The sequence below is a fragment of the Hydra vulgaris genome, chromosome 06 (genome assembly GCF_038396675.1).
Source record: "Hydra vulgaris chromosome 06, alternate assembly HydraT2T_AEP".
Classification (NCBI taxonomy): Eukaryota; Metazoa; Cnidaria; class Hydrozoa; order Anthoathecata; family Hydridae; genus Hydra; species Hydra vulgaris.
The window spans coordinates 50,714,836-50,733,944 of NC_088925.1; the positions used below are offsets into that span (position 1 = coordinate 50,714,836).

At 27.9% G+C, this 19,109-nt stretch overlaps 1 protein-coding gene across 1 annotated transcript in view; it reads left to right on the plus strand.

Moving 5' to 3' along the window:
• The window catches only part of LOC100210864 (DNA-dependent protein kinase catalytic subunit), a 203,249-nt gene extending 184,468 nt beyond the window's left edge, over positions 1 to 18,781 (plus strand). The window contains exons 79-87 of the mRNA XM_065800401.1: positions 146 to 268; positions 507 to 604; positions 8,285 to 8,374; positions 10,661 to 10,795; positions 10,880 to 11,081; positions 12,313 to 12,501; positions 13,035 to 13,083; positions 16,164 to 16,236; positions 18,503 to 18,781. Of these exons, the coding sequence (XP_065656473.1) occupies positions 146 to 268; positions 507 to 604; positions 8,285 to 8,374; positions 10,661 to 10,795; positions 10,880 to 11,081; positions 12,313 to 12,501; positions 13,035 to 13,083; positions 16,164 to 16,236; positions 18,503 to 18,737 (1,194 nt within the window). The 3' untranslated portion in view covers positions 18,738 to 18,781. The remainder of the gene's footprint in view (positions 1 to 145; positions 269 to 506; positions 605 to 8,284; positions 8,375 to 10,660; positions 10,796 to 10,879; positions 11,082 to 12,312; positions 12,502 to 13,034; positions 13,084 to 16,163; positions 16,237 to 18,502) is intronic.
• The last annotated feature ends 328 nt before the right edge of the window (positions 18,782 to 19,109 follow it).

The following is a 19,109-nucleotide window of genomic DNA, read 5'->3' on the forward strand; positions in this document are numbered from 1 at the left end:
CTCACAGTTCTCACCTTTTCTAATCTTTAATTATTAGTTGTTAAGTAAATTAATTTTTTAATTATTTTGCTTATTATTATATATCAATTCTAGTTATTTATTAAATACAAAAAAATAACGAAGTACTTAAAAAAAATCCATTAAGGTTTTAGTTATGGATTCCATCCGCAAACCAAAAAGGATAACAATTAGAGGGGATGATGAAAAAGAGTATTACTTTCTTGTTAAAGGAGGAGAAGACTTACGACAAGACCAGCGTGTTCAACAAGTGAAATTTTAGTTTGTTTACTTTTCATATGTTTGACCTTGATTAATTTTTGATCTTTGATCTTCATTATTGTATATTATTGTTTATATTTTTTATATCGTGACAAATTTTTTTTTTCTTTAATATTTTGTTATGAAACAAGCGTTCTACCACCACAACACTACAGCATTTTACTTTTTTAATTAATTCGAGTGATAATTATATCAAATTAAATTTCAGTTTTATAATTTTTTTAAAGGTTTTTGTATTGATGAACAAAATACTTCAAAATGATACTGTTTGCTGCAATCGTCTGCTGAAACTTAAAACTTATCAAGTTGTTCCTATAACATCACGGTATTCTTTATTTATGACAATATGAAGTTATTGTTTAAGTTTAAATTATTTTTTTTTTAAATGTATGTATATTCAGAAGATCATTTGTGGTTTTGTTATCAAGACTTGCTCTAATGTGAATGATTGTAATTTATATAAGAAAAATGCATAGCTCTATACATACTCAGATATTCAAATATATATTTAAACCAGCAATTCCCAACCTTTTCAATGCTGCAACCCCTTGATATTTATTAGCCGAGTTGTGGCGACCCTAACAATGAAATTAATAAGGTTGCTTCGATATCACAACAATTTTTTACAATATTTAAAGTATGCATTGTACATTATGCAATTAAGAGTCACACACAGTTGAAGCTGTTAACTTTAGTGTAGGAGTATCACTTAAATTTGAAATGATAAAAAGAAACCACTGAATTCAGGTAAACAAACTATCTTTAGAAGGTCTGATGGCAACCTCTAGCAAGTTCTCAGGTGACTTACATAGGGGTTGCGACTCGCAGTTTTAAAACCTTTGGTTTCCCAAACTGTTTAAACACTTGTTTAAACAATTAAACAAGAAATATGGAAGCATCGTTTATATACAATGAGATCAAAATAATAAAAGTTACTAAAAAATATCTAAAGAAAAAAAAATGTATAAACAAAGACATCAAAAATAAAAACAAAGAAATCAAAGGTAAAAGAATTAAAATAAAAGACAAAAACTAAACAGATTTAAAAAAAAAAGAGTTCAATATCTGTACATTTTCTATTAAAAATAATTTTTTTTATTTTAACATAAAAAAAAGAACATTAAAAACATTAATTATATTTATACTTAATGATAATAATTTTAGACAATATTTTTTTAAAATAATTTCAGAGGATTTAAAAGACTAATTATTTTAAATGACTAATTATTTTAAAAGAAATTGTTATTTTTTTAATTATGTTAAAAGAAATTATTATTTAATTATTTTAAAAGAATCTATTATTTCATTCATTATTTTTAAAGACTTGATTATTACACAATGTAACAAAAAAAAAAAAAATTTCTGTTTATCAAAGTTTTTTGATGTTTCTTAATTAATTTGAGTATGCTGAGTCTGAATATGACATTGGATTTTTTATTGCATCAATCGTTTGGTCGTAAAAAAAAAAAAAATCAATTAAACATATAATTAATATAAATCGTTTTGCATTAGATTCTACTTTAGTCAATATAAAACATTTACTAATTCAAAAGTGTTATGTTATGTTACAAAACTTCATGTTACATCATGTTTCTTACATATATTACATAATGTTACATTATATTGTATTGTAACAGTCTCTCACAATCTCAAAAAACACTAAAAGTGAACAGTAGAACGAGGTTTTCTTTTATGAAGTTTCTCGTCATCGCGTATCAAACACCAGATGTAGTCACCCATCATAGCTGCATCCCATCTGCCCTGGTATCTTTTCTCCATTGCAAGAATATCCTGATGGAAACGTTCCCCGTGCTCTTCACTCACATCACCCAAATTTGGTCTGAAAAATTCCAAGTGTGAATGCAGGTAATGCAGCTTTATTGACATTCTGCATTTCATATCTGCGTACCGTACAATTAAGTTTTCCACTATCTCTTTGTAGTTATCACTCTTATTGTTGCCTAAAAAGCTATGAACAACATGTCTAAATGCAGTCCATGCTTCTTTTTCAACAGCAGACATTTTGTCCTCAAGCTCCTTACATGCCAGCATAACTTTAATCTGTGGACCAACGAATATACCTGCTGAAATTTTTGCATCTGACACCTTTGGAAACATCTGCCGAATATGCTGGAATGCTGCACTATCTGGGTTTAATGCTTTGACAAATTGTTTGATAAGACCAAGTTTAATGTGAAGGGGTGGTAGTAAGATCTTTTCAACAGGTATCAGAGATTGATTAATAACATTGTGCAAACCAGGCTGTAAATGTTCTCTCACTGGCCACTCACGTCTTGTGAAGTGCTGGTTTGCAGCCCTGCTATCCCATAAACAAAGAAAACACGAGTACTTTGTGTATCCTCCTTGCAGACCGAGAAGAAATGCTAGCATCTTAAAGTCTCCACATACATCCCACTTGTAACTGTCGTAGTTGATTTTCTCAAGCAACAACTTCACGTTCTTATAGTCTTCCTTTAGATGAACGGAATGAGCTACTGGAATTGAAGGAAATTGGTTTCCGTTATGGAGCAAAACTGCCTTTAGACTTCTTGTTGAGCTGTCAATGAATAATCTCCACTCTTCAGGATTGTGAACAATGCCAATGTCATTGAAAAGACCACGAACGTCATGACAATAGCACAGTGATTCTGATACTACATAAAAGTATGCGAATGTTTCATGTCTTTTTCGGTATTTCGAGGTTCTGCAGCTTGGATCTAATAAATTCCATTCTTTCAAACGTGATATCAGAAGTTCTGCATTTGATTTAGTGAGACCTAAATCTCGTACTAAGTCATCAAGTTCTTGTTGGATAGGGAAATGAGGTGAATCATTCGGTTCCCTGAAATCACAGTCATCATTGAGTTCATCCGGTGAGTCTACTTCAGAATGATATGCAGCTGCTTCTTCGGATTGAGGTGGAGTAGGAACAGGCAATTCATCACTGTGTGGAACTGGTCCAATAGAAGATGGTGTACTTGGATAAACTAGAGTCAGCCTATCTTTCGGTTTTTTATACTTTGAAATGTCAACAATGCAGAAAAAGCAGTCATCATGATGGTTCGTCGGTTCTCTCCATATTCTCGGAATCGCAAAGGGCATTGACTTTCGGATTCCACGCAGCCATCCTTCCAGAGTTGATCTGCAGCTACCACAACTGTAGTGTGGTGCCCACGATTTGTCCTGATCTCCCATAGCCATGCCAAAATAAGCATGATATGCAGTAAAGAATTTTGTACCACTGACAATCTTATGTTTAGCTTGTGTTGGACTAATATAGTAACCACAAACATAACAGAATGAGTCAGGACAAAGCTTGCAGGATCTACTAGACATATTCACCACTTCATGTAACAGTTGTAATTAGTTAAACTGAAAATAAACACACGAATATAGTTAAAATCAGCATATATATATAATGTTTTAATTGCATTACACATATACGAAAACTCCGAAATATACTTTATGCTTTTTCTCAGGAAATCTTGATGATAGAGAAAAACCAATGGTACCACTGAAATCAGCATACAAAAATTATGTAAGAAACATTAAAAAATTAACATAAACAAAAATGTTGTTACATGGTGTTATTTAGAATTTTTTTTTTAATATTTTGAAATGTAAATGACAATTAAAATTTGAACATAGTTTAAAATGATCACCACCTTATTTAATTTGCAGATCAAAATCATTGAATTAGGCTTAATTGAGATTCAGAATAATTGATTTCTAAAAAAAAAAATATTAAAGATTATAAAGTAATAGAAAAAAATTATAATAACTATCAACTAGTTGCCAGGACAGGTTAATGTCATAAAACAGGTTGCTGTTGAATATGAACTAAATTTTAAACTTACCTTGAACTTTATTTAAAATTATCTGGTTGTGTTACAGCTTCTGCTTTTAAAGACAATACAGATAAAAGATTTATCTTTAGAGCCTACTAAAAAAAACGTTTTTTCTGTGAGCATTTACTATATGTAGACATTGGTTGCTTTCTTAATGATATCTATCAAGAACAGCAAACAGGATTGGCAATAACAGCAAACTAGATTTCCAGCTACAACAAGATAGATTGCCAGTAACACCAAACTGGATATGTTTTGATAACTACTTGGATTGCTAGTAACAACAAACTAGATTTCTAATAATACCTTATAAAAGTAATAAAAACTGAATGTTTAGTAAAGAAGTACCAATTGTAATTGGACACTAAAACTTAAAAATAAAAAAAAATTAGGTAAATTTGTTTAGCTACCAAGATATAATTAGGATTTAAAAGTTTTTAAATAAAACTTTATACTGTTTATTATTATTAATTTTATATTTATTATATTGGTATTTATTTATACAGCATTTATGCAGCATAACCTTTTTTGTTTTGTTTACACATCATGTAGTGTCAAGTAATAAAACATGGTATTTATTCAGAAAATATTCAAATGTTGAGAATGTTTGCAAAAACATTTGTGTAAACTTTACTATCATACCATGTTTAAATAAGGAGTTTTTATTAATTTCGAAAATTAAGAATGTTTGTCAATTTCAAAAATTAAGAATATTTGTCAATTTTGAAAATTAAGAATGTTTACCAATTTTAAAAATTAAGAATGTTTATCAATTTTGAAAATAAGGAATTTTTATAAATTTTGGAAATAAAATACTATTTTTATCAATTAATAAGACTATTAAAAAATTTTTTAACATGCAACTAAAGCTTCTTTGTGAGAAGCACCAGGTTTTCTAAGCTAAATACTAACTCCATCAAATGTTTTATCTTGACTTTTATTAATTATCATTGAACATGCTAGTCTGACACAATATTGATGTTATTTTAAAGTAAGTAGTAAACTGAAGTTTAAAAGAGCTAGCTGAACTTATGGAATAAATACTCTGTTACAAGGACGAGAAAAATATTTCTGCATCAATATAACGATAGAGTTGTAAATTTACTTATTTAGAATAGTATAGTAGTCTACTTATAGTCTGGAACTCTTGCATTGAACTTTTGACTCATAATCAAGAGGTTTGAAGTTCAAAATCATCTTACATTTCTGAAAGTATTACATTCAACCTGTTTCTCCATGAAGCAGAGTTTATATTTGAAAGTGAGTTACAAATATAAACAAAAAAATGAGTAACATTTACAACAGTAGGATCATTAGTTTTAATTAGATAAATACTTTAATAAATTTTACCCTCATCAAGTAGATAAATCAGTGCTTCTCGCCTAAAGGTTTGTTGGTATCAGCTGCCTAAAACAAATAGCCCTTAATATCTTTATGTAGTATTAGGTAGTGTTAGTATTTAATTATTTGACTAGTATTTGTTAGTATTGTGTAGTATTAGTGTTATGTGCTTATATATAGTAGCATTAGGTGTGTATAATAACGCAAAAAAAAATTTAAGTTTAGCATATATCAAATTACGTTTGCCAATATTTTTTTGCTGACGTAAAACCATACAGTTTTTTTGGAAAAAGAAGAAAAAAAACAAAGAATAATGAAAAAGCAATGTTTGTGTGTATATAAGTATGTATGTATGTATGTATGTATGTATGTATGTATGTATGTATGTATGTATGTATGTATGTATGTATGTATGTATGTATGTATGTATGTATGTATGTATGTATGTATGTATGCATGTATTTGTGCATGTATGTATGTATGCATGTATGTATGTATGTATGTGTGTATGTATGTGCGTATGTATGTATGTGCCTGTATGTATTTACACCACCGTCCATAAATTAAATCGCACTCAGCAAAAAGTTAGATTTTATAATAAACTTGGACTTTTCTGGGATTTTAGAAAGCCAACAATTACAAAAAAAATTTATTTAGTTAGTTTTTAATTTACTGAAGATTTCTCCATGAAAAAAAATATAACTCAAAACTAAGTTCTTTAAACTAAATTGTATTTTCATCAATATGACCACCTCTAGATTTAATGATAACCTTGCAGATACAAAGCAATCTGTTGCACGGCAGTTGCAAATATTGGCCATCAACAGCATTCCAAATATTTTGAAGTGATGTCCATATGTCTCTTTTCCCTCTTGGGGTTTTTTTTTGCATCTCTGTCTAGATGATACCAAAGTATTTCAATTGGATTGCAATCAGGACTTTGAGGAGACCAAAGAACATTACTCCTGTCATCTGGTGTCCAATTTTTTTGTTCTTTGGTCCAATTCAATCATTTCTGTATATGAACTTTGGTCAGACATTTGGTCAGACAGTTTGTTTTTTTTAATATAATTTCTGAGACCAGCAAATAGCAAATGGTGTTTAACCGTTGTAGGTTTTAGTTACATGGTTTTCATTAAAATCAGTGGCGATTTCGCATGGAGTTTATAAATATGTACTAGTCTCCTTTTCTTGTGGTGGAATGAGGTCTTCCTTTGCAGTCGTGAAACAACCCAGTTTCATCTTTATTTTTAACTGTTTGTTGCACACAATACTCTGATATGCTAACAGTTTGTGCAATATTTAGATTGGAAAAGCTCAAACCAAGTAAAGTATAAGTTTCCACTTATTTTTCTACACTTAACTCCTTATCTCTCCTAACTACACTTATCACTCCTTATCTCTCTTATCTACACTTATACACTTATCTCATTCATTTTACTATTTTGATAAGTAAAATTGAAATAAGAACTAAACTTGAAATTTAAGAATTTTTTTGCATAACCGTCTTTATTGACAAATTATTTTAGACTGAGAGCAAGCCCTAAGAAATTTTGATTGAAAAAAAATGTTTATTCTTTTTAATAGAACAGTCATAAATGCTAATAAAGATTTGGTAAATAAGTTGCATGACACATTAATTCTTTTACAATAAATAAACAAATTTTCTTATTTATATTGTTTAATGTTATTATTATGAAAGTCTATTATTTTTGCTGTACTTCTGATTTAGAATTGGTGTATTTACTAAAGTATCTTACCTCATAACATAATTTTTTTGTCTTTAAAATGTCTTGAATTTCAGATACTTAATGTAGACGTAGTAGGATGGTAATGTATGTATTTATGTATGTATGTATGTATGTATGCGTGTATGTATGTATGGATGTATCTATCTATCTATCTATGTATGTATCTATATATGTATATATGTATGTGTATTTGTATACTTTACATTACATTTCTGATTTAGAAGGATGGTAGTAGTAGGATTTAGAAGGATGGTAGTAGTAGGATTTAGAAGGATGGTAGTAGGATGGTAATGTATGTATTTATGTATGTATGTATGTATGCGTGTATGTATGTATGGATGTATCTATCTATCTATCTATGTATGTATCTATATATGTATATATGTATGTGTATTTGTATACTTTACATTACACTTCTGATTTAGAATTGGTGTATTTACTAAAGTATCTTACCTCATAACATAATTTTTTTGTCTTTAAAATGTCTTGAATTTCAGATACTTAATGTAGATGTAGTAGGATGGTAATGTATGTATTTATGTATGTATGTATGTATGCGTGTATGTATGTATGGATGTATCTATCTATCTATCTATGTATGTATCTATATATGTATATATGTATGTGTATGTGTATACTTTACATTACATTCTATATAGTACAATTCTTATTGATAAAGCCCCATGAATTATGTTAACACTCTTTAGAATTATTTTATAAAGTTATATTTCATTTTAAACAATATTGTTATGTTTATTTAATATAACTGTATAAATTCTATTATTATTCTTAATAATATTTATTTTTTTCAATAATGTCTATTTAAATAATAACTCTATTCCAAACAGTTTTACTACTGATAACAAATAAAAAAAAGAAATAAAAAAAGATTTTATACAAATTTTTATTAGTTTTAGTTTTTATTAGTTTTTATTAAGTTTACATAGTCATTAAATTTAGCAAATATGTTATTTTATATATATTTTATATATTATTTTAGTTTAATTTTATATATTTTTATTTATATGTTATTTATATGTTATTATTGTGTTATATATATGTTAGTTTGGGAATAATTGAGTGGGTTAGCAACACTATTCCATATTTTGATTTTCTATATAATGGCGATAAAAAGGAAATGAATAATGGAAAAAGGTATGTATCTATTAATAAGTAATAAGATATAACTGAGTAAATTTTTTCTACTAATTCTAAAAATAATGTATTTTATTTATACAACTTTTGTTTTTGCTTTTTATTTCATTTTTATTCAAACCACTGACTCCAAAAAAGGTATTGATTGAGATATGTTATAATATTCAGTTATTCAGTTATAATTATTCATGTTATTGGATAGACAGTTTTTAATACATGGTTTACAAAAATAAAAATCCTCAGAGAGTAACTTATGATCAGGTGTCTTTAAAAAACAAATGGACTGTAGCTAAATTAGAAAGCAAGATGTGTGTGTAATATAAGAGTGATTTTTTTAACACAAAGTCAAAAAAGAGAGCTTCAGAAGTAACTGAATTCAGAAATTGAAAGATAATGAAGCATATAATCATATTGAGAAAGGTTTAGCAAATGCAGAACTTAGGTAAGTAGGATATGTAGAAAGTACATGAAAAAAACAAAAATAAAAACTTTCTAGATATAAGTAATTTGATAAGGTATGCGGAAAAACAAAAAGGCAGAATGCAGAAGTTATTATGTGGATTGTTTAGGAACAGTGTTGTAGCTAATTCTATTGTTTCTATTTTTTGTGAGTTCACAAGAGATGATGTAGAGCTATACATGGTGCTCCTAATATTGCTATTTTTGTATTTATAAATGTACTTTTATGATAAGTCAAATAGAGGCTTGAACAGGTAATTGTGAAAAGATTGTGTTGCTTAGTTTTCTAATTGTAGAGATACAGTTGAATCAGCTGGTAGATCAGAGGAGGCATTCACTTTCAGAGAACTACAGTTAATTCCTGATAACTCCAACCTCTAAGGGACCAAGGAAGATGGTTCGACCTAACAAATGTTCAATTAAAGCTAATTCGCATTAAGTCAAACTTTGGCTAATTTAAGATATAAGTTTGAGTTTAGGCAATTTTTTTTTATTTAATGCTAAAGTATATATATTAAATTTGCATCTATATGTTTATACTAATGTTTCAATGTTTGATGTTACTGATTGTATAAATGCAGTACAGTCAAAAGATAATACTCAAAAAAGTTTAGCAACACAATGACCATATTATTTGGTAATAAAATTGCTTATAAAAGGTAGCAGTCTTTTAGTTAGAAATTGATTAAGCTATAAAATAATTGTTTTTTTAACGGTTTTATAATGATTTACCTTTTAATAGTTTTTTATAGCATTACTTTACATCTGATAACGATCTATTTTATTCAGATCTAAATACAATGAAAAAATAAAGAAATTATAAGGTTAAAGTTGTTTGTTTTTTATATGGAATGGCTTCTTTTAAAAAAAAAAAAAGTTATATTATCAATATCTTTAATTCCCACACAAAAAGTTTGAGTTATCCGAAGAAATTTGCTAAAAAGGACAAAATAATGGCTCGACTGGAGAATTTGAATAGTAATTGATTAGACGGTTTCAAGTTACTAAACAAAACAGTTCGAGATAATAAAAGTTCAAGTTAACTGGTATCTAAATTAATTGTATCTCCATATTTTGCAGAAAGATCTTAAACATACAAGTTGTGCGTTCAGAGTGTATGTATGTTACCATGGTAATGGTAGTAAAACATGCACAATGAAGGTTGATAATATCAAGCTTCTAGAAATTCAGAGATGATAATGATCAGATGAATGTATAGTGAGATAAGAAAAGAAATAATGATCTTAGACAAAGATTAAGAACTATTAGAATGTCTTGTAAGATTAAGATGGTTGATGCATAAGATGCATTAATTGCATAAAGATGCAGATAATTTAGTATCAGCATATAGAGATAATAGTTTCATGGCAAAAATGCAAACATAGAAGTAGGAATACTTGAAGAAAGTTCATTACAGATGATATGGAAAGCTTTAATTAAAGAAAAAAGAATGTAAATAAGAAAAACAGCATTTTGAGAAATGTCCGACTCTTGAAAACACAGAAACAATGTCTCTAAAACAATGATGATGATAATAGTTGGAAAATGTTTTTAATTAGCTTTATTATTTCAGATTTTATTTTGATAAAATGATCTATAATTACTAGCTTTATTACATGTTTGTTGCTAACCAATTTTAAAATAATTGCACTGTATTTTCTTTAATTTTTCTTTAAAAGCAAAAAAGTCTTTAAAGGCAAAGCAAAGTAAAACATAGAAATTTAAAATACTTTGAAAAATATCAATATATGTAGTACAGAAGATAAACACTTACAAAAACAAGATAGTTCTTAAAGTTGATTTAATTGAAATTTTTTTTAATTGTAGTGTTCTTATAGCAAAATATAAGCAATTTTGGCACAAGTTTGAAAATTTATCAAATGTGTATAAATCTGCTAATCGTAGTGAAACTGTCAAAGTATTTGAAGACTGTGTTTCAACTGTTCCCTGGGATTTGTTAAGGTATTAATTGAAAATAAGACTTAAAGTAGGGCAAAATAATTTATTTTCAAAGTAAAATAAAATTATAATAATTAAAATTTTTAGACGTGCATTTGAAAAGTTAGCATTATCTTCTGAAGCTTATTTTGTACTTCGGAGAAATTTTATACAGTCACATTCTTGTCTATGCATAGCCCATTATATATTGGGTATTGGTGATAGACATCTCAACAATATGCTTATTGATAACAAAACTGGTGGTGTTGTGGGTATTGACTTTGGTCATGCATTTGGTACAGCAATACAGGTAACTGTTTATTTTTCTAATTTACAGAGCTAATCTAAAAAGTTAATTTTTACATTTCGCCATATTTTCAAAACCACACAACAAAATGTGAATATAATTTTGTGTTTTATAATTTTAACAAAATAGTCTTAAATGTTTTTACTCACTTCTCTAAAGAGTGTTAAGGGTGTGGTTTTGAATCATACTCACTTTTCCTATGGGTGTAAAGGGTGTGACTTTGAATCTTACTCACCTCTCCTAAGGGTGTAAAGAGTGTTGTTTTGAATCTAACTTACCTCTCTTAGAAGTGTAAAGGGTTTTTGTAAACAGAAACTGCAAAGCAGTATTTAACTTGTTTAAAACTTTGATTGTTATTTTTTCCTTAGATAACTTTAAATTAAAAAAATTCCTATTGAATTTTTGTATAAAGTTATCTTGTTTTAAGCTGTTTTATAAAGATATCTTTTTGAGAGAAAAGTTCCAAAAAGGAAACAACAGGAAATTAAATTAGGTGATTTCAAATCATCTAATTTAATTTCCTGTTGGATCCAGCAGGGACGACTGTGTTGATCAGATTTGCTAGTCGAATGCTGTTGTTTTGTTCAAAAACATTAAGAGAGTTTTAAATGATCACTCAAAGAAGTTATTTAAAAGGAAATTTATAAAAAAATCTAGTATGCAAACTCTTTTGTTCAAAAATATTTTCAAAACAATAGAATTTTTTAACATGCAATATGTTGCTTTTTTTTTTTTTCTTTTTTTTTACTAAATCTAAAAAGTTTTCTGAGAACTTTTCTGAGATCAGTATTTCTAATGAAAAGATTATATTGAAAAATTGAAAAGGTATTACAAGAAATTTTTTTTACTATAAGTATTATTAAAGTTGATAGTAATAATTAATATAATATAATGAATTTAAGGGTGAATTTATCAAATCTGAATTTTTTTAGTTTTATTGCTTTTTGTAAAAAAAAAAAAAGTCTAAGTTCATAATATGAATTTCACAAAAAGTTTCACAAAGGTAATGGAGGAGTGGGAGAGAAAAATAATATAGGTAAATATAGTTATTAATATCAAAAATTCTTTTTTAAACGATTTAAAAACCAAGAAGTTCAATTAAATTTTACTTAAATCATAAAGATGTTTGAGTTGCGTTAAATTTGCTGGCTTGATATGCAAAATAACTTCAAATTTGACATTTATAATTTTTTTTATTATAGCCTTGTAAATAATCTTTTTATTTTTTTTTTAGCTTCTAAAGTATCCAGAATTATTTCCCTTTCGTTTAACACAGCAAATGTTGAACCTCTTACTTCCTCTGAAAGATGCATCACCTTATAAACAATCTATGATTGTGGTGTTGCAAGCACTGCAACAACATTCAAAAATGTTGATCAGTACCATGGATATTTTTATTAACGAACCATTGATTGATTGGCAGGTATATTTTTTAATATTCTCCTAAGAATTATTTTAACGCTTTTTTCCAAATAAAATGCTTAGTAAACTTATTAACTTCTAAAAAAAATTTTTAAATTGTTATTGCATATTTTATACAATAGAAAGTTTTGATAAATGAAAGATTTATTTAAGAGCCTGAACAAAATGCATCCAGGAGCAGGATACCTAATTTTTGAACTAGATCTTACTCAATGAGTCTAGTTTTTTTTTTTATTACTAACATATGAAAAATTCTTTATTCTAATAAGCATAATTAGTTGTTTTTTTGTGTATATTTGTGTTCAATTTAAAGTTTATATCAGTTGATTTAACAATCTTATAAATAAGTTCAAAAGCTTAAATGAAAACATTAGTTCAAGTGTATTATAGTTAATGTTCATTATATATCAACTAATAATTATTATGTATTGATACTTAATGCATATTTTATTTATGCTTGCATACATGTGTGCATAAATACAATATAAAAACATTTATAAATGTTGCTTATTTATCTTCTTTTTTTTTTATTAGAATAATGCTAAAAATCACAAATCAATGGCGTTGTTAAAAGAAAGTCCTGGTACTAACTTTTGTTTATAATTTTATATGCGTATGCTCATATGCGTATGCTCATATGCGTATGCTCATATGGGTATGCTCATATGCGTATGCTCATATGCGTATGCTCATATGCGTATGCTCATATGCGTATGCTCATTCATTTTTACCGTTTTAGGTGTGCACACTTTAGTTATTAAAGCTTTGTTCTGGACAAAAACAATTAAAAAGACTAAATATCTTTAAATAAAAATAATAATAATTTAAATAAAAATCTTGACTTAAAAGTTTTTATTAAGGAATAAAAATGAATATGTTCACAGATAATTAAACACTGGTCAAACTGTATATATATGGTATAAAACATATACAAAATACATTTTTATACAAATATGATATGTATATGTATGGAACTGTATGAAAGTGTGAATGGGATAAAATGTTGAATGTTAATAAGCGATGCTAAACTAAATTAATAGCAGTAATGTACTGTAAAGTGTATGTACTGCAAGTACAGTGTGGCAGTAATGTACTACAAAAATATTTAATTCTGTAATGAAATACTGCAATATTCTTCTGCCATACAAAATAATACTTTTTAGATTAGTATAAACCTTTTTTCTATATCTTCTTCTTTACCTTTTTTATGTCTAAGAATATACATTGTTTAATCAGACTATCATCTACTGCTTATCAACTATTTTAACCTGTTCATCATGTGCTCATATTATTCATATTGTTCATCCCATAGTTTATATGTATCATCTGTTATGTTAAATGCAATTTCATTTGCTTTTATAGTATATTAACCTATAATGATACAAACCTATCACTTTTAAACAATTAGGCTGATTTACACGAGATAAATTCCAATCATGCAAAAAAATAAAACTATATGTGAATTTTGCTTATTTTTTTTTTCTCTCTTCCTTTCTGTTAATAACAGCAAAGTAGAAAAAGAAGTTCTGCGTTAACTACTATTTCACTGTTCGATTCAAAGTTATTTAAAATTATTCTAAATCAAAGCAGACCACAAAACATTCTTAGTAATAACACTTTTCATTTTATTTCTACTGCTCAAAAACATGGATTTCTTTTTTACTCTAAAAAAATCAACCCATCAATAAGGTTTGATGTAACTTAACTCTTTTGATCAAGTATTTGGTCAAAATTTGAGTTTGAGTGCAGTAAACAGCTGTTCAACTTGAGGCATGTGGATACAGTAGTGGTTTTGCATGTTTAATAATAGTGAAAATTCATCTTTCCATTCTAAATGGATGCTCAATACAGTAATTAAAATTGTTGCAAATTGTTTTTTGTTTTTTTTTGAAGTGCTGTTTGTGAGTGCTGGGATAGCACTAAAGGAGGTCATTAAGCTTAATGACCTCCTTTAGTCGAAAAGCCTTAGAAAATAGTCAACAGAAAAACCCCAAGTAAAAAAAAAGTTTATCGAGTGTGGAAATGTTGAATAGAAAAAAGAAAATGAAAGACCATGTTCAAAACAAGCTCTTAAGGTTGTAAAGGCTGATAAGTCCCGGTTGACCAGGACCCTAGTACGATAAATGCAGCATATAGCTATTTTTTGTGAAACCAGGTTTTAATTATGTGACCATTCTTTTATTTTCTTCCATTTAGATCATTTTTATCACTCAATTTTCATTACTTCATCATTACCCAATCACATTTCTCTTTGTTCTTTATAGTTCCCGATCTTTTTACCAAATCTCAGATGTTAGGTTCTACTTTTGGAAAATCTTAAACATTGTAATTAACTAAGGCAAGTTTAACTCCATCACTAATACATAGTTCTGATCTTATTAGCTCTCCCAAGGCAAAACTATTTAGAAAGAATCTTTTCTCTAATTTATGTTTTGAAATCTAATGGTCATACCCATTAACCTATTTCCCTGGATTGCCTGTCATCCTACAGAAACAGGTTAATCTTTTGTTAGGTATCCACATTGCTTTGGTTTTGGTTGCTGAAGTTATTTTCTCTTGGTCTCTTTTATATCTTTTAGCTCAAAGAACATTTCTGTCGTACTCTTACGAAGGTGTTCTTTAAAGGTGTTCTTTAAAGGTGTTCTTCAAAGGTACTCTTCAAAGATGTTTTTCAAAACTCTCCTCAGTACTCCTCATTAGGCTATTTGTGCTTATGTGAATTCACTTTATTATAAGTACATTATGGGGATCTTGAACGGTCCCATTCTTGCTCCAGTATTGTTTCTTATCTACTATAATGATCTTTTGATAATCTTACATCAAAAGTGGCCTTATTTGCTGATGATACCACAACATACTTCAGTTTTGACAAAAATTCATCACTTTTTGATGACTTCTTATCTCTCCTTTGTGAAAGCTTTTGGGCTTTCTGTGGCTTGTGGTTCTTAACCCAAACTCATCTCAATTATCGCTGCTTACAACTATTGCAATTGTTGATATTCCTATTTTGTTGAATGGCAACACTATTTGGGTTGTTTTTTTTTTAATGAAGCCTTTTCTTTTTTGAAAAGTTCTGTAAACATATTATAAATATAGTTGGTATATTATAAATTAGACCTGCTCTAGTTTCTAAATTTTTGTCTCTGTTCCACTGTCGTAATGTTGCATCTTTTTTTTTTACAAATACTTTCCTGGTCACAGCTTAAATAAGCTACTATGTCTTGTTCATCAATCAAAACTCATCAAAAAGGGTGATGCTGAGTGACAAATTTCGTGCGATTTTTCATTCAGCATCACCCTTTGACTATACCTGTCCCTTTCTTTCCAAAGTGATTAATTTACAATTTTAAAAGTCTCTATTCAACCTTATTTTTTGATTTTTTTGATAATAATTTTTTCAAAAACTGAAAAAATTCATCAAATCGTTTTTAAAAATGCTAGCTGAGAGAAATCAGAAAATTATTTTTGTAAGAAATAGGCAAAAAATTAATCAAGTATGACTGAAGAAACATGCTCCCTGTTTTATGCATCACAATCCTTTCGTTTTTGTCTTTTTATGATTTAAATTTAAAATGTTTTTTATTCATGTTAATTTTGATTTACATTCAGGCAGATTTTCGTTGTTATTGTTTTTATTTTTGTTTACTTTTTTGGTAATAATAGACTGGTATCCAAAACAGAAGATAAACATTTGCAAGCAGAAGCTCAACGGTGTAAATCCTGCATTTATAACAAGGTATGAATTACTTATCACATCCAGGGTTACCAGGTAAACTTTTTCATTTTCAAGCCTTGTTTTATTTATTTATTTTTTTTCCAGCTCCAAACAAAATAGGCATTTTCACACAAAAAAAACCTCTTAAATTTGTTCCGTTTTTTTTTACTATTTTCAGTTATTGGAATTTACTTCCAATAATTGAAAATCCACTTTAAATGACCTTTTTCTAATTACCAAAATTATAATTCTAATTAAATTTTTTAGAATTAATGTCTGTGTAAGTTAATGTTATATCTTTTTCTTTTAAAACAACAAAAACATACAATATTTTGAAGAAATTGTGGACTTCCCGTTGCTTTTAAAGAACCTTTTCTCGATATGAGAATTATTGGTTGTTTGATTACGGCCCCATTGTTGTCAAAAAGAGACCATTTGTTGTACGTGCAATCTCTTATAATTTAAGGCTTTTCATAAGGCAATTGTTTGACTCTATTTTAGTTACTAATTGCTAATCACATAAGTTACTCATTTACCAGATAGAATAAATAGAAAAAACGCAAAAGCAATGTTCAACTTTTTTAAGAAATGACTTATTGAAGTTTTGACACATTAAAATTACAGCAAAAGCTATAAACTAATGAATTTGAGAAACAATAAAGGTGTAAGTCAATTCAACTTGTTTCTCTGTGCAGCGGCTTTGTTTGTTAAGTTTTGTGTTTCTGAATCAAATGGTTGAGAAAAGGCTGTAACAACATTTAAAAAAATGATAATGAGCATTCTCTTTGACTGTATTGGCCCCCTAAGCCATTGCAATCAAGGAATCTTTTGTTTTTATGTATGTTCACAGATAATTAAACACTGGTCAAACTGTATATATATGGTATAAAGCATATACAAAATACATTTTTATACAAATATGATATGTATATGTATGGAACTGTATGAAAGTGTGAATGGGATAAAATGTTGAATGTTAATAAGCGATGCTAAACTAAATTAATAGCAGTAATGTACTGTAAAGTGTATGTACTGCAAGTACAGTGTGGCAGTAATGTACTACAAAAATATTTAATTCTGTAATGAAATACTGCAATATTCTTCTGCCATACAAAATAATACTTTTTAGATTAGTATAAACCTTTTTTCTATATCTTCTTCTTTACCTTTTTTATGTCTAAGAATATACATTGTTTAATCAGACTATCATCTACTGCTTATCAACTATTTTAACCTGTTCATCATGTGCTCATATTATTCATATTGTTCATCCCATAGTTTATATGTATCATCTGTTATGTTAAATGCAATTTCATTTGCTTTTATAGTATATTAACCTATAATGATACAAACCTATCACTTTTAAACAATTAGGCTGATTTACACGAGATAAATTCCAATCATGCAAAAAAATAAAACTATATGTGAATTTTGCTTATTTTTTTTTTCTCTCTTCCTTTCTGTTAATAACAGCAAAGTAGAAAAAGAAGTTCTGCGTTAACTACTATTTCACTGTTCGATTCAAAGTTATTTAAAATTATTCTAAATCAAAGCAGACAGAATTTACTTCCAATAATTGAAAATCCACTTTAAATGACCTTTTTCTAATTACCAAAATTATAATTCTAATTAAATTTTTTAGAATTAATGTCTGTGTAAGTTAATGTTATATCTTTTTCTTTTAAAACAACAAAAACATACAATATTTTGAAGAAATTGTGGACTTCCCGTTGCTTTTAAAGAACCTTTTCTCGATATGAGAATTATTGGTTGTTTGATTACGGCCCCATTGTTGTCAAAAAGAGACCATTTGTTGTACGTGCAATCTCTTATAATTTAAGGCTTTTCATAAGGCAATTGTTTGACTCTATTTTAGTTACTAATTGCTAATCACATAAGTTACTCATTTACCAGATAGAATAAATAGAAAAAACGCAAAAGCAATGTTCAACTTTTTTAAGAAACGACTTATTGAAGTTTTGACACATTAAAATTACAGCAAAAGCTATAAACTAATGAATTTGAGAAACAATAAAGGTGTAAGTCAATTCAACTTGTTTCTCTGTGCAGCGGCTTTGTTTGTTACGTTTTGTGTTTCTGAATCAAATGGTTGAGAAAAGGCTGTAACAACATTTAAAAAAATGATAATGAGCATTCTCTTTGACTGTATTGGCCCCCTAAGCCATTGCAATCTAGGAATCTTTTGTTTTTATGTAAGTCACTATTTTTTTTTAATTTTTTTGCGTTTTAAATTTATTTAATGTCAACTATGTTGTTTTGTTTTTAGTGAAGAACTTCAAAATTCTTTGTTACATACACAAGACCAGTTGTTGTTGGAATCTTATATCAGCGTCGTTGAAGGGTCCTCTCAACACAATATACGCAAGAAATTATTAGATCGAACTAATAATCCAGAAAAAGAATTTTTAACAGTTGAAGAGCAAGTTGATTGTTTAGTAGATCAAGCAACAGATCCTAATTTGCTTGGTCGTGCATGGATTGGATGGCTTCCGTGGATTTAAAAAACAATTCTTAATAACAAAATAAAGTTAATTAAAAAGAAAAATTATTTTTTTTCATTGTAAATATTTTTTAGTTGTATACAACGAACTGCTCTATAATTTTAGTTCAGCTTTCTGTAATATCGCAGCCGTTAGCAGTTTCAGTAGTAATATAAAATGCATTGCAATTAATGCAATTAACTGATAGTAATATAAGATGCATTTCAGCCAATCAAATTGAATATTGGTTATATAAAATGCGTTTGATGCCAATTCTCTTAATATTCGGGAGAGGGGGCCACCATGGTACACCTTTGGTTTTTCCTTTGTAACAATTTTTTAATGCTCTTTTATTTTAGGCGATTGGTTTAATTTGTAGAATAATTTGTAGAA